Source organism: Heterodontus francisci, unplaced genomic scaffold, assembly GCF_036365525.1.
Source record: "Heterodontus francisci isolate sHetFra1 unplaced genomic scaffold, sHetFra1.hap1 HAP1_SCAFFOLD_124, whole genome shotgun sequence".
NCBI lineage: Eukaryota > Metazoa > Chordata > Chondrichthyes > Heterodontiformes > Heterodontidae > Heterodontus > Heterodontus francisci.
Window position 1 is genome coordinate 1,187,991 of NW_027140322.1, and position 21,779 is coordinate 1,209,769.

The 21,779-nt window shown below is 42.2% G+C and overlaps 1 protein-coding gene across 1 annotated transcript; it reads right to left on the reverse strand.

Annotated features, from left to right (window-relative positions):
- Window positions 1–297: 297 nt before the first annotated feature.
- Window positions 298–21,201, reverse strand: LOC137359214 (deleted in malignant brain tumors 1 protein-like). The gene is made up of 6 exons (XM_068025273.1): window positions 21,145–21,201; window positions 20,551–20,865; window positions 13,347–13,661; window positions 5,598–5,746; window positions 953–974; window positions 298–332 (listed from the first exon to the last, which is right to left on the reverse strand). Exons 2-6 carry the CDS (start codon window positions 20,861–20,863, stop codon window positions 298–300), a joined length of 834 nt encoding a protein of 277 aa, XP_067881374.1. The 5' UTR covers window positions 20,864–20,865; window positions 21,145–21,201.
- Between the last annotated feature and the right edge of the window lie 578 nt (window positions 21,202–21,779).

Sequence of the window (21,779 nt, forward strand, 5' to 3'; positions counted from 1 at the left end):
ATGCAGCTTCATATAAGATGAGCATGGATTTGGGAGGCGACAACACATTCAAGGACTTTGGCGAGGTACGAACAGTTGGAGCTGGGGCAGTAACCTGCATGGACTGGTGGTCAATGGTTCCTTTCTGAGGAGAGGTGTGATAACTGCTGATTTGAAAGAGAGGGGCCTGAACATGTAGAGAGAGAGAGAGAAAAAGATAATGGTTAATAATGCCAGCTAACATGGAACCCAGGAAAGGAATGTTTGTGTTCAGTAGTTTAAAAGAAATAAGGTGTAGACAGCAAAATGTGGATTCCATCAACAGTACAGGTTCCGAGACAGCGTGAAGGATTCTAGGAGAGAAACAAGAAATGGGAATTCAGGGTGATCTTATGGGATGGGGATGGGGATGGGAACTGATAGGAAGTTAGGCCTGGTGGGTTGGGGAAGAAAGGGAAGTAGTGGAGGTGACTGAACGGATGTTTTTGAACTTTGTGACAAAATGTCTACGAGCTCCTCTCAATTATTTTTGGAGTTCAGGGTGGATGAGGCAGGGGAGTGGTTCAGGAGGAAGATTTATGATGGAGAATACTTGCTGTGCGTTTTCTATGCCTTCCTGGATAATCTTTGTCAAACGGGTGGTTTTAGTGAAGATGAGGAGGACCCGATGATGCTTTATGTGATTGATCCATTCAGAATTATATTACCAGATAGTTCGCCACATGTCACCATTCCTTTCTGTTTTTTAATTATTTCAGGGGATGTTGGTGTCACTGGCAAGACCAGCAGTTTAATCCACCCTATTTATTACTTCCACTTCATATTGGAGAATGTAACGTCTACAAAAATAGTACCCTTAAACATCAGCCTTGCAATGTGCAGTATCTTCGTGTAGAACTACGTTCTAGGGTTGTGTTGATTATAACATTATCATAAATCAATTTAATATTAATTGCATAGGAGAATCAATTACTTTTGTAAGGATGGGACTCTGTCTTTGACAAGGAACATATTTGAGTAATTTTAGAGACATAAACCGCATGTCTGAACAGAAAATATGCAGACCTCTCTGTCCAGACAGACTGCTGCAATTATGTTCAATGAGCAAACGAAACTTGTGAGGCAAATTAACAATTGTTTTTGTCTGTAAAAAGTCAATGAACTAAACGACTAATTCTATCAATATATGACTGTTGGACCGGACCAAAGAGGGCAGAAAACAGGATCTCTCTGCAAAATGTTGGACAGGATCAGGAAGCGCCTATGGGCAATTGAACTCCAGATGTGTAGACCTCCTGGATGAACAGAAACCAGTATTTAATCTGGACTGGACAAAAATGATTGGACTAATTGCGTCAGGCACTTTGGAGAATAAACATCAGCGATGTTACCCATCAGATAGAGAAGTAGAAGACAAGGAGAAGACACATGGCTTCTGAAGGTGGGCATAAATGTTGGGTGGAGCTTAACATCTACCTAACTGAAGAACAAGATGACATACTCTACTCTGTCCAGTGACTGAGTGTGTAATAGCCATTCAGCACTGTAAACTTCTGACGTGAAACGCTGGAATGTATTGATTTCCGCTGTTCCCGAAGAAATTATTTACTGTAACCAATCGGTATCAAATCTGAATCATTAACTATCTCATATGTTGTAAGTTCCACTCTGTCGTATGGAAATAAATGTTCATTGGAACAACCCGAAAACATCTGCCCACACTTACACTCTGCAAAACGCAACATCCCCAGAACACATGCCTGCATTGACATGCTACACAATGAAACTTTAAAGCATATAGTCCAAAACATCTGTCTACTTATATACACAACATAATGAAACTTACACCAGAACAACTCCCACACAGCTACCTCCACTTATATACTGTACAGTAGAACTGATTGCAAGCTCGACGCCGGATTTGATACCAGAGCTGAGATTCCAATTCCGTATTCACTTTTTCATAAGGCCGTTATCTTTCACCTCTATCATCATTCACCTCCCTTCCTGCCTCAGCCCATCTGCTGCTGAAATGCTCACCCATGCTTTGTTTCCTGCAGAATCGAATATTTTAATGTTCTCCTGGGCGATCACCCATCTTGCATCCTCCAGAATCATCAGCTCATCCAAAGTTTTGTTGCCTGCCCTACATGAAGCCCCTCTCAGGAACACCGTGGCACTCGACGACCTATTGGTTTCCCCGCCATCAATACCTCGTTTTTCCAATTATGATCTTCATGTTCAGCCACCTTCATGCTCTCCCCCTGCATCAGTATAACCGTCTCCAGCCTGAAACATTTCAGGAACTCTGCTTTTCTCTGAATGCAGCTTCTTGTACTTCACCCACTTCAATTGCCTACAACTTTCAGTTTTGCCTTTAACCATCTAACCCCCAGATCTGAATTTCCACCAGAAATATTTCCGTGTCTCTGGCTCTTCAAATACAACCATCTGACTAAGAATTTAGTCACCAACTGTAACATCTCTTTGTTTGGTTCTGTGTCAGTTTTCTCTCCCTTTACATTCCTGTTAAACCCCTTGTGATGTATGTGTTAATTGAAATTTCTGTAATAAAAACGTTCTTGTTGTTTAATTGTGTCCGTGTCCTCTCTCTCTGCACACCACCCCCATCCAGCCCCAGCTCCCCGACCGCCCACCATCCTCACCCACTCTCCTCGAGTGAAATGACTGGCTTGAGACACCCAGGAACAAGTAACCTAGATTATCACTTTTCTCAGCAGATTAGACATTTCACTTATTTGTTTTTGTAAAGGCAGTGAAGAACTTGCTTACCTGAACACAGGACCCCTACATCCATATTGTCAGTGAGAGACGAATTCAATGTGAATAAGCTGCAGTTCTGGAGCTGCAATTCGTTTCCTTCACACTGGACATCATTCACCCAGACGGGTCCTTCACTCTCTCCGCCCTTTGAATAGTTATAAGCGGCTGTCGCTTCACCGCAACCCAGCTGTGTACAGACTACGTTGGCATCATTCACGGTCCAGTGTCTATCTTGCAATCTCCCCCAGCTGCCATTGTGGTAAATCTCCACTCGCCCATCACACCAGCTTCCCCCGTTAGTCAGCCTTAGTGACCAATTTTCATCTACAATATGAAACACATTGAGAATGTCGAAACTGAAGCAAAATATCTCAGAATTTACTGCCACCAGAAATGTCATTAATTTTAATGGTTGCTATTTCTGTCATCATTGTTCAGAAGGCTTGTTGAAAGATCTTCTTCACCATTACCTTTTCTCAGTAAATACATTTCAGAGACGTACCGAGCAGCTTACGGTTGCTGAAATGGGGACAGAGGGTAAAATGAACTTGGGGTGAGACCCGAGGGACTGAAGGTCGTCCTCCTGTCCACATGTACTGATATTTCCAGCTCTCGCCCTGTACTTGAAAATATCATCAACCTTTCTTCCAATTTATCCTCCTTATCTTCACATGGTCCATCTTCAACTCTTCTGTTCTCTTCTTCAAAATCTCTGTCTCTGATTCTGGGGATAGGTTATTAACTAATATAAAGAGTAAACCCAGTGACTCTCACAGTTACCTGTCTATGCTTCCTCACCCCCCAATTATTCGAATGACTCTATCACATTTTTTCACTTGCACCACGGCAATGTATCTGTCTGGTGATACAACCTTCCATACCAGTGGTTCCAGATATGTCTTCCTTTTTCCTCATCCGAGGACTCTCCTCACCTCCTCATCCACCCACCATGGTTGACAGGGCCCTCAAGCACGACCATTCCATTCCCCATACTTCTGCTTTCACCCTTTCCCCCCTCCCAGAACCATGATAGGATCCTGATTCTCCTCATCTTCCACTCCATCAGCTTCCATATTCAACAGACCATCGTCCACCATTTCCACCACCTTTAATGTGATGCCACGACAAAGCACATCTTCCCCTTCCCTCCAATTTTAACGTTCTGAAGGGACCTTTCACTCTGTGGCACCCTGATGCCCTCTTCAATCATTGTCAACACCCCTTCCCACAGGACCTTCCCATGAATGGGCAGGAGGTACAAACACTGCCCTATTACCTCCACCTTTCTCACCATCCAAGCCCCCAAATACGGCTTCCAAGTGAAACAGCGATTTACTTGTCCTGCTTTCTCTTTAGTATACTGCACTCACTGTATTGACTGATCATGATACCGTCTCCTTTACATTGGGACACCAAACATAATTGAGTGCTTACTTTGCACAACATCTTTGTTCAGTCTGCAAGCTTTACCTTTAGCTTCCAGTTACCTGTCCTTTTCATTCTTTATTCCGCTCCCACACTGACCTCTCTCTCCTCTTTCTCCTACACAGTTCCAATGAAGGTTAACGTAAGTTTGAGAAACAGCACTTCCTCTTTCCACTAGACTCTTTCCAGGCTTATGGAATGAACACTGAATTCAGCAATTTCAGATCAGATTCCCTCCCCTTTTTTTCTTTTTTTGGACGATATTTTGCCTTCCAATTTGCAACACTTCGAGAAATGTGTTTTTTACTTGGCCCATTCCTATCTATTTTTGCCTTGCACTGTCCCATTTACCATTTAATCTCTCCTGTCTTCCACCATATCACAGATTGTTCCTTTCGCTCTTTCCTTGCTTTCCCCTTTCTTTAAAAACTGTTAAATCTCTAAGTTATGATGAAAGATCTGCAAACTGTAAGGTTGATTCTGTTTCTTTCACCATAGATGCAGCCAGAACTTCTGAGTATTTTCAGCACTTACTGTTTTTATTACCTATATTTTAAATTGTGAAACGTGGGAGCAATTTGCGTTGAGCAATGTCTCACGTACAGCGATCAGATAACAGAGCAGATAATCTGTTATAACAGGGCGCGGGTTGAGGGATAACTGGGAGAATTGTAATTTACATCAAGTTTGTGAAATAATCAAAGACATGGCATATTGGTGAAATAACGAGTTACTTCACTCGCTGTCATTTTAATGCCCTTGATGCAATGGAAATTAAAATTTATCTCATGTTATTTAGCTGGAAACAAGTTCACAGTGTTTTCTATTGTACAGCTGATCTTTGCAGAGACTTCCATGATAATTCATATTTGAACGGCCAACATTGATCACAGTTTCAATGCTCGAGCAACATTTCTATGCTATGGCAGTGGTCCTGGGAGCAAATTGCTGATTCTATGCCCCTTGAATAATGCCCTAGATTTACCACAAAAGAGATATTATATGAGCGATTAGTACTAATCAATAGACATTGTATGTATTCAATGTTTACTGGAGTGAAGCTCTTTGATTCATTTGTAATTTAATTTAGACACTTAAACCCACAAACACATCTCGGAATCTTAGTGTCAAAGGAAGCATGGGATCAGCAAAACTAGTGAATCAGCGACCTGTGGAAATAGTCAATGATGCTTGACAGCAGAACAGTTGGTTTATTTCAGTTCAATTGACTGAGATGACTCACCCGTACAGATGACACTGGCGTCATTTTCATGTGAGCAGCTAAACTGATCCCAGGATGAAACAGGACACTCCCACAATCGCGTCTCATTCCCCCGACACCTGTAACTTTCCATCCACACTGGACCGGCTCCCTTCCCAAAGTGAGCTCCTCCCGGTATTGAGGTTACTGTCCCACACTGAAGGTGCTCATAGACCACGTTGGCGTCTTCCAAATCAAAGTAAACGTCACACACCGTCCCCCACTGATCTCCATGTCGCACCTCCACCCGGCCTGAGCATCTGTTCGTCCCATCAACCAATCGAGGTTCATGTTTCCCTGTATTGGAAACAAATACAAATCCAAATAATTTATAAATCATCCTCTGCATAGAAACAGCAAAATAGAAAATGGGTATAACAGTTGAATCTTATGTACACGATTATCTATCCATACTTTACACAAATTATCTATCAAAAAACAATTAGAATTACCACAGCAACACAAAAGCAAAATACTGCGGATGTTGGAAATCTGAAATATAACAGAAAATGCTGGAAATACTGAGCAGGGCTCGCAGCATCTGTGGAGAGATCAAGAGAGTTATGTTTTAGGTCTGTGTCCTTTCATCACAATAATTACTACAGGACCTCTTTATGAAGTTGGCTGAACACTCAAAAATTAACACCTCTTGTTGCAAATGCTAATCGATTGTTGGTCTTTATCTCTTGGATTTTGGAATATAAAGATGATGGATTTGATGTTTCTGTTGTATCTGTTGTCACTTTTGGGCACTGCACTTCATAAAACCATTGCCTTTGGAGGTGGTTAAGGACAGAGTCACGAGAATGGCAACAATGCTTAAAGTGTTACATTATGAAGACAAGTTTCATAAACTTTGTTTGTAGTAGCTTTAGTTTAGAAGGATTACAGCTTATCTAGTTGATGTGTTTAAAATGTTTAAGTGGTTTGATAGATGTGCGATAGAAGATCTGAAGAACAAATACAGAACAAGCTCATTTGGGAGCTGCTTTTCTTTATGAGGGATGTGGACATCTCTGGCAGAGGTGGCAGTTATTGCTCAACTTTATTTGCCCTTGAAACCGGTGTCAGGACCGTCCTCTTGAACTGCAATTGCCTGCATGGGGAATGTTCTTCTGCAATTCAGTAAGGTAGTTAGAGTTAAGGCAAAGTGTGCAAGCATAGACTGTACCTTTAGGTGCATGTGTTGTAACCAGAGTGGGAAGTTTGGAATTTGGTAATTAGTGGCTAAGACTGAAATCTAGCCTTAACATTTAGCGTTTCGCTTGTAATTAAAAACCAAACTGCAAGGCAGTTCATTGTTAGCAGTTAACAGTGCAAGTCAGGTTAGCAGTAAGCAGTCAATCAGCTGTGCTTGTCCGAACTGGGGTAATTACTGTCAGCTGGAAACTGTCTAAACTGTTGCATCTTGAATGTGCCTCAAAAGGCATATAATACTGGACGTCATTGCAAGAGGCTTTGAGTAAAGGAGCAATGTCTTACTGCACCTATACAGGGCTTTGGTGAGACCTCACCTGGAGTATTGTGTGCAGTTTTGGTCTCCTTATCTGAGGAATGATGCCCTTGTCATGAAGAGAGTGCAAAGAAGATTTACGATGCTAATTCCTGGGATGGCAGGATTCACGTATGAGGAGAGATCGGATTGACTCGGACTCTTTTCACTAGAGTTTAGAAGAATGAGAGAGGTACTCAGAGAAACCTATAAGACTGGAACAGTACTAGACAGGCTAGATACAGGGCGGATGTTCCCGATGGCTGGAGAGTCCAAAACCACGGGTCACAGTCTCTGGATACGGAGTATGCTATTTAGAACCGAGATGAGGAGAAATGTCTTCACTCAGAAGGTGGTGAACCTGCGGAATTCTCTACCACAGAAGGCAGTGGAGGCCAGATCACTAACTATATTCAAGAAGGAGATAGATATCTTTCTTAATACCAAAGGAATCAAGCGATATGGGGAAAAACGGGAACAGAGTACTGAATTAGATGATAGGCCATGACTTTTTTTGAATGGTGGAGCAGGCTCCAAAGGGCTGTCTGGCCTACTCCTACTCCAATTATCTATGTTTCTATTTTTAGACTTCTAGTAAGGCAGAGTGTAAACAAAGATTGCAATGTTAACTGAATACATTATGAACATAGTGGGAAGTTAGAGTTTGCTAAGAGTAAGAATTCGGTTCAGAGTGGGAACAGGAGGTATTTTTTATTATTTCACAGGGGGTGGGACTTTCGGGCTAGGACGGCATTTAGTACCCATCCCGAACTGCCCTTGCAAAGATGGTGGTGAGCCGCCTTCTTGCACCACTGCAGTGCATGCGCTTTCAGTGCACTCACATTGCTGTAAGGAAGGGACTTCCAGGATTTGACCCAGCGACAGTGAAGGACCAGTTATATAGTTCCAAATTAGGATGGTGTGTGCTTCGGAGGAGAACATGCAGATGGTGTTCCCATGCATCTGCTGTCCTCGTCCTTCTCGGTAGTAGAGAGTGAGCGTTCGGATGGAGGTGTTCTGTTGTGTCTGTTAAACTGGAGTCAGTGACTCGAGCCACCGGTTTAAAAGAGCGTCACAGCCAGCAGCAGCAGAGCCTATTGGAAGGGGCTGAGGGACAGACACCAGGCAAATAGTGGGAAAAACTCACTCAGTGAAGCAATTGTCAGGTCAGGGTGTGAGAGTGCGTGGGTAAGTTGTAAATAAGTATTAAGTTAATTGATGAGTGTTTAGTGTTTCGGCGTTAGCTAACCAGTGAAATAGCGTTAAAGCTAAAATGCATCTAAAAATAATTTTACCTCAAAAATAAAGACAGACTAAGTTCTGGCAGTGCAGTTTTTTTTCTGGATATTGGAATTTGTAGATAATGGAACTGCCGCGAGGGAACTTGTCTGCAGTAGATATCTCAACCTGGAATCTCTCTGGCTCAGGATCATAGAGCTGTTGTGGGAATTGGAGAAACGCCAACACATATGGCAACAAGAAGAGTATTTGACAGTTTGCTGCAGATTTCAGTCACACCTTGTAGAGAGCTGCAGGATCAGAATGAGGTTGTTGCAGCTTATAATGCACAGTAATGGAAATCCAGATGTAATGGAGAACGAGGATATACAGAAGTGAAAAGGAACAAAGTCCTGGCTATTTGTGAGGATAAGGATGAAGACGGTCAGAAGGACAGCCAGAATGTTGACCGTGATACCTTGGAATAGGAAGCTGTTCAAAAGGAGGAGGAGTGGAGCATAATGTGATACCTTTAAGTGATTCAATAATTAGGGCATTAAGAGTTCCACACAGTATTTTCCCAACTTGTGCGAAATGGGGGTTATCTCAAATCAGATTGCAAGAATGGAGGGGAAATATCCAGTCGTTGTGGACCATGTAGGGATAAACAACATAGCAAAGAGTAGGCAAGAGGTTCTTTTCAGAGAGTACCAGGAGCTGAAATATAAAATAAGTTCACAAGGATTATAATCTCTGGATTATTATACAAGCCGCTTGCACTTTGGCATCAGAAAAATAAACGATCAGGGAGATGAACATGTGGTTGAAGGTTATGATGTTGGAAAGAGGTTTTACCTTTCATGGGACCCTGACACCTGTACTGGGATATTAAAGAACTATTCTGTTGGAATGAGCAGCACCTGAATCTGGTTGGGATCAGGGTCCCAGAAAAAAGGATAAATAGGGTTGTTACAGGAACCTTAAACTAGTAAATGGGTGAGGGGAGGCTGGTGGGGGCGGGGTGAGGGGCTGGAGCACAGTTGTAAATGTAGCATATCCAGGTGCTACAGGGGAATAGAAAACTAAAACATGCAACATTTGAGTCAGACCATTTTACGGTTTTACATCACGTGCCTTTGCGCTGAAAACAGCAGTTGCTTTCTTGGAAAAGCAGTTGTTAGAAATACTGACAGACCGCGACGTTTTGGGCCATGTACTCTGCCCATTGTCTGGAGAAATAATTGTAATTGGTGGAAGCAGTCTGTTTATATGCAGTGCAGAATGGGAATCTGGGCTGGATCTTACTACTGATAGGTTATTACGTGTTCTTGCTCTGGCTGTTATTGGTCAGTTAATTATATTCCATGAGAGGTCAGTATATGCCATTATTCCTTCTGCTGATTCGTCAGTTGTTGTGCATTGTGGCAAGTCAATCCATGCTACTGTTCTGGTCGTGGTATGTTGTCTGCACAGCAGGTGCTTGTGCGTCTTCTCGAGGAGGGAAACCCTGATATTCACGGAGGAACAGGTCACTGTTAGGGGGACGGTCTTGTGTTTATCGATCTCCATAGCTTCCCTGACGCAGTGAACGGCACAAGCCTGCCATCAAAGAAGATCAACTCAATGACCACCGCATTGAATGGTCCAATTCCAAACTCAAACTTATTTATTATGGACTGGCATGCAAGACACAATAACATCATAATATAAAAGAGACCAAAAACATGCAAAAATGCAAAAAAAATGCACAGATCTTCGTGAATGGCAGAGATACAAAGAATAGCAAAGGATGACAAAACAGATCTCAAGAGCGATGGATAGATAATCGTGTACATAACGTCAGAAATATATTGTCATTAAAAGCAATGTGATCTCATTACAATCACAGTTATGATATTATAAATGAAAATAAGGAAATGGCAGGAATTATACATAATTACTTTGCATCAGTATTTACATGGACACAACTTTTATTAAGGTTCTTTGTTGCCGCAGTCGGACAAATGCTGCCCTGACATTGAGGGCAGTCACTCTCATCTGGAATACAGCTATATCATCCATATTTGTACAAAGGGTGTGATGAAGTCTGAAGCTGAGTGGTCCGACAAACCCAAACTGAGCAACAGTGAGTAGTTTATTGGTAAGTACTGCTTGATAGCGCTGTAAACAACACCTTCCATCACTTTGTTAATGATAGAGAGCAAACTGCTGGATCAGTAATCAGAAAATTGCAATTGTCACACTGCTATTTAAAGAAAGGTTAGTGAGTGAATCGAGGGAATTACAGATTGTTTAGCCTAACAGCAGTTGTCAGGGAATTACTAGAGTGTACATTTAAAGATGGAGTGTCTGATCACCATAAAAAGTTACAGCTAATCAGAGAGAGCCAGCGTGGATTTGTAAATAAACCTGATCAAATATTTTGTGGAGGTAACTAAAGTAGAGGACAGGGGAACCTCAATGGATGTTTTTCAGATGAACTTCCAGAAAGCACTCAACAAAATCCCTCGTAACTGATTGTTGGCTAAAGTTGAAGCTCATAGAATTTAGGGAAAATTATTGACCTACTTAGGACGTCAGTTTAGTGGCAGGAGATAGACAGCAGGGACAATGGGCAGATCATCTAACTGGCAGGCTGTGATGGCGCCGTCCGGCAGGAACCTCAACTATTCACCATATTTATTAATGATTTAGATGACTGGATAGAAAGCCACATATAATTGACATATTCAATATTGCCATTGAAAGAAACCATCAACCATATTGCAAACATGTATATTTTAAGCATAACTTTACAAAAAAAAAGATACAGTGACTGTGTAAAACTTTTTCAATATTGGTGAGTGTGAGGTCTCCAGTTTGGAATTAAAAAGATTACAGTACTTTATAAATGGTGAAAAGCCGGATGCAGCACAGGGAAAAGAGACTTCAGTGTCATGGGCAATTGCAGGAGCGAAAATCAAAACAGCCAATGGAATGCTGTGCTTTATATCTAGTGGAATGGAATACAAGGGGCTAGAAATGATGCTGCAGCTCAAAAGAAAACTGGTCAGGCCCCATCTGGTGTAATGTTCAGCTATGGGCAATATGCATTGGGAAGGATATGTTGAACAGGGAGAGTGTGCAGCATAACTGATACTAGAATGATTCCTTGGCTTCAAATGTTTCTGTTTTTTATTCATTCATAAGATGTGGGTGTCTCAGGCAAGGCCAGCATTCGTTGTTCATGCCTCGTTGCCTTTCACAACAGGTTGATTTGTTAGGCTATGTAAGAGGACAGTTAAGAGTCAACAACATTGCTGTGGGTCTCGAGTCACATGTAGGACAGGCTATGTAACAATGGCAGATTTAATCCCCTAAGGATATGACTGAACAAGATTTTTTTAAATGACAATCGACAATGGTTTCATGGTCACCATTACTGAGACTAGTTTTCAATTCCAGGTTTATTAACTGAATTTAAATTCCATTAGCTGCGATGGTGGGAATTGAACCAGCGTCCCATGAATTAGCCTGGGACTCTGGATTGCTAGTCCAGTAACATGAGCACCACGCCACTGCCTCCCCTCATTATGATGAAGGATTACACAAACTGTGGCTGGGTTCCCTGAAATTTGGAAGAGTCATGTCCTTTCACATTCCCAGCCTATCTCTTCCAGCTGCTGGAAAGTCTTTGGGAATTCTGCAGGTGAGCTTATTGCCACAGAATGCAGATCATCTGACCTGCTCCCTTCGCCACTACATTATTGTGAATGGTCTCGTTCAGTTTCTTGTCAATGACAACACCCAGCAGGATTTGATGGTGGTAGTGAATTCACTGATCATAATAGCTAGGGGAGATGTTATTGTCTCTCTTGTTGGAAATAGTAATTACCTGACACGCAGGTGGTGAGTATGTTCCTTTCTACCCATCAGCCCAAGTCTAAATAATGTCCTGATCTTGATGTAAGTGGGCATGAACTATTTCTTAATCCGAGGAATTGTGAATGGAATTAAAGACCATGCAATCATCAGCAAAAAGCCGAACTTCTGATATTTTGATGGTGGGAAGGTAACTGACCAAGCACCAGAAGATAGTTGGGCCTCAGAGAACAATTAGGAAACATATTTTCTATAATAACAGTGGAAATCTGGAACATTCCTTAACAACTTCCAAAGTAAAGAGCTGTGGATATTACATCTAATCTAAGTTTTCAAGACTAATATTGTTAAAATTTTGTTATCTCGGTGGATCAAGGAATCTGGTTCAAAGGCAGGTAAAGAGACTTGAAGAGCATATCAGGTATGATCTAACTGAATGATCGAACAGGCTGGTGCAACTGAAAGCTCTGTACTGATCATGTGGATATGTGTCCAATCCTGTCATATTTATCGGGTAAAATGCACACATTCTATCAATAACTTTGTAATCTTTCACTTCTGGCCTGATTGCACTGAGCAGTGCTAGAGTACAGCCGTTCTTTTATACCCTGCCATTCAGTAAGTTAACGTGGGCACAGTGGAACTTTGGTTAGCATCACAGCTCCAGTGACCTGGATTCAGTTCTGTGTGCTGTCTGTGCGGGGTTTGCACGTTCTCCCTGTGAATGCGTGGGATTCTGCCTCGTGCTCTTTTTTCATCCCACAGCAAAAGACTTGCAGGTCGAAAGGAAGTTGACCATTGTAAATTAACCCTACTGTGGGTAGGTGCTGGGAGAATTATAGGTAATGTAGGATTATTATAAATGGGTCGTTGTTGGTCGACAGAGACTCGGTGGGCCGAAGGACCTGTTTCACTGTTGTATGATAAGAATAATAACGTGGTCAGGGAGATTCAGAAGGCTATTGTAATGTCGGTTCATTCATGGTGTTCAGATTAAAGTATCGAATTAGGCCAGTGCATATTCATTTAGTCAACTCCCAACTGTTGCAGTCAATATTCAATTCTAAATATACATTCGGTGCAGTGGTAAACAAACTTGCGAAAATTTTGCTTCTTGCAGAATAAATTTTAAAATTTAGAACCATCCTGTTTACCAGTAATTGCGGGTATTTTGTACCACGTTACACCAAACCTATAGCAGTGATAGTAAGCTATAATGACTAGTTTAGATATGAACCTTTCAGACAGAAACATGGGAAATACACCTTCCTCAGTTTTCCAAATATAAGCAGGAAGTTGTCTGCTTTTCAGTAAGTCTGTACTCACCGGAACAGATCACACTGGCATCGTTCCTGTGGCTGCACTCCTGCTGGGTTCCTTGAAAAAGACGGCAGTCCAATAAACTGGTCTCGTTTCCAGTGCATTCAAAGATGTCAGTCCGTAAGAGGCCAGTGCCCTCTCCAAAATGGGCATATCTTGGCACAGACACGGCGACTCCACACTGAAGCTGACTACAGACCACATTGGCGTCTTTCAGATCCCAGTCAAGGTCACACACTGTACCCCAGTTTTCACCGTACTGGATCTCCAGTCTGCCTGAGCATGGAGAGTCTCCGGATGTTAGTCGAGGATATCTGTGATCTTAATAAGCATATTATATCATAATTAGCATAATACTTTAATAATCACAATAATGCAAATATTTACATTTCAATTCGCATCTGATTAATCACAGATCTGGCAACATTCGTTCTCAGATTCTGTTCAGAACAGATTATGCTGGATTTCCTGTATCACTACTGCTTATAATGTGACAGAACTATCATGTTTAAAATGTTCCTTTATTTATTTATAACTTCCCCAGTCGCCGTCACTGTAACTGAGAAACATGCACTGGATCAGCAGTTAGAACTGGGCAAGAGGTATTGTGTGACAAGAACTGGTGCTCGGAGTACTGTTGTTCATATTTAACATAAATGATTTCGACTCAGAAAAGGGACGTACAATCGTAATATTCACTAATGACATCTACTTGGAGCAATAGTTAATACAAAGGCAGATTGTGAGAAAAATACTTTACGTTAACGAAATTGTAAGTGAATTTTAATGCAGATAAATGCACACTTACACATTTGGGTAGGAAGAGTGAGAAGCCATATTCCTTGGACTATGATAATCTAAATTGCATCGAGGAGCAATGGGACTGAGGGGTACAGATACAAAAATCAATAAAATATCAATGCATGTTAACAAAGCTCTTGGAAATACAAAAAAAGATAGAGGTTTGTTCATGATTGATACGTTGAAAGGGGAGTCACACCCAGCACAAGGAAAGATTTGGTGTTGATTGGGAGTAGGTTGATTGGGTGCTAACTAGTCAGTGTTTCCCTGCTTTTCCAGGCAGTGTGTAACTGAGCAACTTTACACCATATCAGTTGAATACTAGTGCTGTAACTGCTGTAACTGTACTGGATCAGCTTGGCTAGAGTTGTCGCTAGTTTCAGAGCACAGATCTTCAGCACTACAGTTGCAGTATTATCGGGCCCTTAACGTTTGCTTTGTGCTGTGTGCTCAGCCGCTTCTTAATGTTGTGTGCCGTAATCTTCGGAATGGACCAAACAATAGAACGCATTTGCACAGCGCTAACCCATTGACATGAATTATCACATAATACTTCTCACCTTTTGTCAGTCTGAATAACTACCTTTAACCACACTTTGTTGATTGTTTTGTACCCAGTTTTCTACTGTCTGTCATGATCACCCTTCAAAGCCCTTCATATGAAATTAATTATCTTGAAACCACATTCACAGTTGTAGGTTTAAAAACTGGACAGACAGTTTATGACCAGCAAGATGCAGCAGTCAGCATATAATCATAGAATGTTCACAACACAGAAGGAGGCCATTCAGCCCGTTGTGTGCATGCTGGTTCTCAGTAAGAGCACCTCAGTTAGTCCTATGCTTCTGCCCTTTCCCCATAGACATGCGAAGATTTTCTCTTCAGGTGCTTCTCCAATTCCATATTGAAAGCCACAATTGAATTTGTCTCCATCAGACTCGCAGGCAGCACATTCCAGATCCTAAACACTCGCTGTATACATAACTTATTCCTCATGTCACGTTTGGTTCTTTTGCCATCCACCTTATAACAGTGTCCTCTGGTTATTGACCTTTCTGCCAACAGGAACTCTTGTTCTCTATCTACTCTTTCTTGACCCCTCATGATTTTGAACATCGCTATCAAATTTACTCGTAGCATTCTCTGTTCGAAGGAGAGCAACCACAGCTTCTCCAACCAATCAATGTAACTGAAGTCTTTCATCTCTTGAACCTTCCTTGTAAATCCTTTCTACACCCATTCTAAAGCATTCACATTCTTCTGAAGTGTCGTGCCCAGAATTGTACACAATACGCCAGTTGAGGTGAACCCAGTGTTTCACAAATGTTCATAATAACTTCCTCACTTTTGTACTCGATGCCTCTATTTAAAAAGGCCAACATTCCATTGCCCGATTAACCACTTTCTCAACCTGCCATGCTGCCTTCAATGATTTGATTAGAAATACTCCCAGGTCACTCTTGGCTGCAGTCACTTTATAATTGTACCCTTGAAAAGAGACCGGCAGCTAGCATTAAAAGAAATCCCAAAGTTTTCTCCGGACAGAGAAATAGTAAAAGGGTGGTAAAAGGAGGAGTGGGGCCGATTAGGGATCAGAAAGTGGATTTACATATGGAGGTAGCGGGTATAGTTGAGGTATTAACTGAATTCTTTGCGTCTTTCTTTGCCAAGAAAGAAGATATACCACAGGCAATAGTGAAAAAGTAGGTAATTCTGATACTATAGGGGTTTAAAATTAATAAAGACAATGTATCAGATATACCCTGTTATATATGAAGATATGCGTGAACATACAAATTAGGAGCAGGAGTAGGCCACTCAACCCCTCGAGCCTGATCCACCATTCAATAAGTTCATGGTTGAACTGATTACTCCACATTTCCACCTACGCCAGATAACCTTCCAGCCCCTTGGTTATCAAGAATCTACTTACCTCTGCCTTAAAAAAATCAAAGACTCTGCTTCCACTGCCTTTTGAGGAAGAGAATTCCAAAGAGTCACGACCCACTGAAACAAAGAAATTCTCCTCATCTCTGTCTTAAATGGACGACCCCTTATTTTTAAACAGTGACCCCTAGTTCGAGATTCTCACACGAGGGGAAACATCTTTTCCACAACAACCCTGTCAAGTCCCCTCAGGATTTTATATGTTTCCATCATGCCGCCTCTTACTCTCCTAAATTCCAAAGGATGCAAGCCTAGCCTGTCAAATCTTTCCTCGAATGACAGGTCACCCATTCCAGATATTAGACCAGTAAACCTTCTCTGTACTACCTCCAACGCATGTACATCATTCCTTAAATAAGGAGACTAGTACAGTACACAATATTCCAGATGTGGTCTCACAAATACCCTGTGTCGCTGAAGCATAAAATCCCCACATTTGTATTCAATTCCACTCGCGATAAATTATAACATTCTCCTAGCTTTCTTAATTACGTGCTGTACCTGCATACGAACGTTTCGCGTTTCATGCACTAGGACACCCATATCCCTCTGTATCTCAGAGCTCTGCAATCTCTCAGCATTTAGATAATATGCTTCCCTTCTATTCTTGCTGCCAAAGTGGGCAATTTCACACTTGCACACATTATACTCCATTTGCCAGGTCTTTGCCCACTCAATTAACCTAATTATATCTGTTTGCAGACTCCTTGTGTCCTCTTCACAAGTTACATTCTTACCTATCTTTGTGACATTAGCAAATTTAGCAAGCATACCGTCGGTCCCTGCATCTAAATCATTTCTATAAATTGTGAAATGTTGAGGTCCCAGCACAGATCCCGATGGCACACCACTCATTACATCTTGTCAACCAAAAAAATGACCCATTTATGCCTACTCTCTGTTTCCTGTGAGCTAACCCATCTTCCATCCATGTTAAATTGTTACCCCCTCCACCATGAGCTTTTATTTTCTGCAACGGCCTTTGGTGTGTCAACTTATCAAATGCCTTCTGGAAATCTAAGTACAATACATCTACCAGTTGCCCTTCATCCACAGTACATGTAATTCCCTCAAAGAACTCCAATCAATTGGTGAAACATGATTTCCCTTTCACAAAGCCATGTTGACTATACCTGATTACCTTGAATGTTTCTAAATGCCCTGCTATAACATTTTTAATAATAGCTTGTAACATTTTCCCTAAGGCAGGTGTTAAACTAATTGACCTGTAGTTTCCTGCTTGCTGTTTCCCTCCCTTTCTGACTAAAGGAGTTGCAATCGCTATTTTCCAATCTAAATGAACCTTCCCCGAATCTAGGGAATGTTCGTAAATTAAAATTAACGCATCAACTACCTCACTTGCCACTTCTTTTGACACCCTAGGATGAAGTCCATCAGGTCCCGGGGACTTGTCAGCCTGCAGCTGCAACAATTTGCTCAGTATCTTTTCCCTGGTGTTTGCAATTTTCTTGAGTTCCTCCGTCCCTTCCATTTCCCGACTTACAGCTAAAACTGGGATGTTACTTTTATACTCAATAGTGAAGACCGATGCCAAATATATGTTCAATTCATCTGTCATCTCCTTATTTTCCATTATTAACTCCCCAGACTCACATTTTATAAGTTCAACGCTCACGTAGTTACCTCTTTTCTTTTTTTTAAATGTATATATATTTATATATATATAAACTCTTACTATCTGTCCTTATATATCTATCTAGCCTGCTCTCGTCCTCCAATGCTACCTGACTTATCAATGTTTTTGTCATCCTTTGTTTTTTAAAAATATTCTGTTCAATCTTTTGACCTGCCTCCCATCTTTGCGCAATTACAAGCTTTTTCTTTAAGTTTGATCCGACCTTTGGCTGTTATACTTAACCACGGATGGTGGGACCCACTCTTGAAATGTTTCTTTCTCGTTGAAATATGAGAAATTGTGTATTCTGAAATATTCCCTTAAATGTCTGCCACTGAAACTCTATTGACCTATCCCGTAACCTGATTTGCCAGTTCACTTTAGCTAGCTCTACATTCATGTCCTCATAATTGCCCTTATTTAAGTTTAAAATATTAGTCTTGGACCCACTCTACTCTCCCTCAAACTGAATGTAAACTTCAATCATATCATGATCGCTGCTACCAAGGGGCACCTTAGCTGTGCGGTCATTAATTATTCCGACCTCATTGCACAATACCAGGTCTAGTATATCCTACTTTCTGGTTGGCTCCACAAGGTATTGTTCCAAGAAATTATCCCGAGAATATTCTATGCAGTCCTCATCTAGGCTATCTCTGCCCATCTGACTTTTCCAGTCTAAATTTAGGCGAAAATCCGCCCCTAATTATCACTGTACCTTTCTGACAGGCTGCCATTCATTTATTCATTTACAACCCGCCCCACAGTGTGGTTAATGTCAGGTGGTCTGTACACCACTTCTGACAAGCAAATTCTTGCCTTAATGATTTTTCATCTCTACCCGAACAGCTTTTACATCCTGGTCTCCTGATCTTAGGTCATCCCTCAACATTGTGCTAATACCATAATTAATTAACAGAGCTACCCCTCCACCTGTTCCTAGCTTCCTGCCCTTCCTAAATGCCATGTATCCTTCAATCTTCAGGTCCCTGTCTATATATATAAGTGAATTAGACCTTGGTGTACAGGGCACAATTTCAAAGTTTGCAGATGATACAAAACTTGGAAGCATCGTGAACTGTGAGGAGGATAGTACAGATCTTCAAACGGACATTGGCAAGTTGGTGGAATGGGCAGGCAGTTGGCAGATGAAGTTCAATGCAGAGAAATGTGAAGTGATTCATTTAGGACGGACTGACATGAAGATAAAATATAAAATGAAGGGTTCAATTCTAAAGGGGTTACAGGAGCAGAGGGACCTTGGTTTAATAGTGCATAAGTCATTGACGGTGGCAGGCTAGGTTGAGAGAGCGTGCAATAAAGCATACACGGCCCTGGACTTTATTAATAGGTGCATAGAGTGCAAGAGCAAGGAAGTTATGTTGAACTTCTTTGAGACACTAGTTCGTCCTCAGCTTGAGTAATGCATCCAGTTCTGGGCGCCGCACTTGAGGAAAGATGTGAGGGCATTGAAGAGAATACAGAGACGTTTCATGAGAAACGTCAAGGTTCCAGGGATGAGGAATTTCAGTTATGAAGATAAATTGGAGAAGTTTGGATTGTTTTCCTTGGAGAAGAGAAGGCTGAGAGGTGAATAGACAGAGGTATTCAAAATAATGAGGATTCTGAATGGAGTTCGTAGAGAGAAACTGTTTCCACTGGTGAAAGGATCGAGAAGGAAATGGCACCGATTTAATGCATTTGGTAAGATCAGCTGAAGTGACATGCGAAAAACGTTTTTCATGCAGCGAGTGTTTAAGATCTGGAATGTTTGTCTGAGAACGTGGTGCAAGCAGGTTCCATTGCAGCATTAAAAATGGAACTAGACAGTTCTATGAAAAGGAAGAATGTGCAGAGTTATGGAGTGAAGGCCGGCGAATAGAACTGAGTGAATTTCTCTTTCAGAGAGCCCATGCAGTCATGATGGGCCGACTAGTCCCCTTCTGCACTGTAACAGTTCAGTGCTTCTGTGATATTGCCTCTCCTCCGTGTTCCAACCAAAATGCATCAGTTCACACTTCTCTGCAAGAAATTTCATCTGCAACCTGTCCGCCCATTTCACCAGCCTCGCTTTATCCTCTTGAAGACTGTTGCTATCCTCCTTACTGGCCATGTTTTCAGGCAAACTCGCCTCTTTTCTTCCATTAGTTCAACTGTGTTGAGTTTAATCGTTGCAGCTACTTCCTGAACTATCTTAGCTCCTTTGTTTAATATTCTGTGCATTTTACTTTCTCAATATTTCCTAAAATTTAAAAGACAATGCGCAGGCAGCGGTGGGATCTTAACGCGCAGTTTCCTCTTGTGATACCCACAATAACTGCGGACCCATTACTTCAGCTCCCCGAGGCTGCGAAACCTGCCTCCCTCCCTCCCCTGCTCCCCAGTCTCAGCTTCACAATCTGTGTAATACATCAGATCTGAGGCCAAGCGATGATTGCAGGCGGACAGCCGGTCTGACAGTGCATGCCAGGTAGCGGCTGATGGGTTGATGAATGGAGAGTTGGATTGAGGTTCTGACATTTCCAGCCGTTCAGATAATTCACTGCGGATCAAGGGAAAATCTCAATGGAAACTGCACTGTCTGTATTGTAAATGTGCTGAGTATCAGGTATTTGCTGCTGCCGGTGGAGAATCTTTATTTAATATGGTGCTAATGATATAATTTTAAACAGTGATCCGAACATTAACATTAATTCTAACCGGAGATTACTGGAATTATTAACATCTGACTTTCCAGGTACCGACCATCCCGGATTGTTTTACTTTTGCTTCTTCCCAGATTCTATCAGCCGCGGTGGGAGACGGGAGACTGAGAAAGATTTTTACCTGAGCAGATGGCACCGGCATCATAGGAGTGTGAGTAGGAATAGTGATCCCATTGAGCTGACTCACAGTCCCGCAGAGCGGCCTCGGTCCCGCTGCACTTTACACTCAACGTCACAATGGGTCCGGACCCTTCCCCAAAGTGAGCCAAGCTTGGTGCAGAGACCGCAGTTCCGCAGCCCAGCTCCCGACACACAACAGCGGCGTCCTGCAGGTCCCAGTACGAGCCATACACAGTCCCCCACTGTCCCCTGTAGTGTATCTCCACTCTCCCAGCGCACCGACTGCCCCCATTCGCCAGTCTCAGCTTCACCATCTCTGTAAAACATCAGAAATATCATCAAGCGCTTATAGTGTGTTAAACCCACAAGTTCCCAGCGCACCGACTGCCCCCATTCACCAGTCTCAGCTTCACCATCTCTGTAAAATATCAAAAATATCAGCAGGCGGTTAGAGTGTGTTAAACCCACAGGTTCCCAGCGTACGAACCCTCCCCATTCGCCAGGCATGAATAGATAGGAACATCAGTCTGCACTCAGAACCCTAATAAAACCCGAAGTAAATATTACACATAAAAGAAAAAGGAAACTGAAATACTAATAAACGGTGCAAACGAGCAGGGAACCAGGAGACAGCCGGATATTCCCACCAACACAACTGCTCCAATGGGAACGAGGTGGCGACAGGCTCAGAGTCGATTTAACCGGCAGAAGTGGGGAGATGGGCGTGGCTGTAATGATCTCATATTTAAGTGCTCAGTACTGATTGGGCGAACACAGTGAGATCCCAGCACCACGAAAGAGCAGGGGAAATTGCCCCCTCACCCAACACAGCCAATAAAGATAGGGCTGGATGATGATGTGATCAGGATGTCAGCACAGATTGGTGAGGTGGACCTTTGGACCGGCAACAATGTCAGTGGAGGTGATTCTTCACACTCTGCTCTTCAGAGACCCTTAATTATTGTCCCACCACATGAAGACAGCAGTCATCTCTTAGCTAGGTAACAGTGTGAGTGGAGCTGATTATTCTCACTCTGCTCTGCAGAGACCCTCAGTTACTGTCTCTCCACATGAAGGCAGCAGCCATCTGTCAGCTAGAATTAAAGATCTTTACTATCACAATGAGCTGCACACTCCCTTTCTGAGTAGCAACAGGGCAACATGATCAAAAAGGTGCTGAGACTGTCGCCCAAGCTTAATATTTAATGGGATGGGTTGGAGCAGAGAGAT

Excerpts from the sequence above, each read along its gene's own strand:
- LOC137359214 (XM_068025273.1), bottom strand. The coding sequence starts at position 20,863 with ATGGTGAAGCTGAGACTGGCGAATGGGGGCAGTCGGTGCGCTGGGAGA. Across the intron at positions 13,662-20,550 it reads TGCCGGTGCCATCTGCTCAG|ATCACAGATATCCTCGACTA; the intron begins GTAAAAATCTTT and ends ATGCTTATTAAG. Across the intron at positions 5,747-13,346 it reads TGCCAGTGTGATCTGTTCCG|GGAAACATGAACCTCGATTG; the intron begins GTGAGTACAGAC and ends TTTCCAATACAG.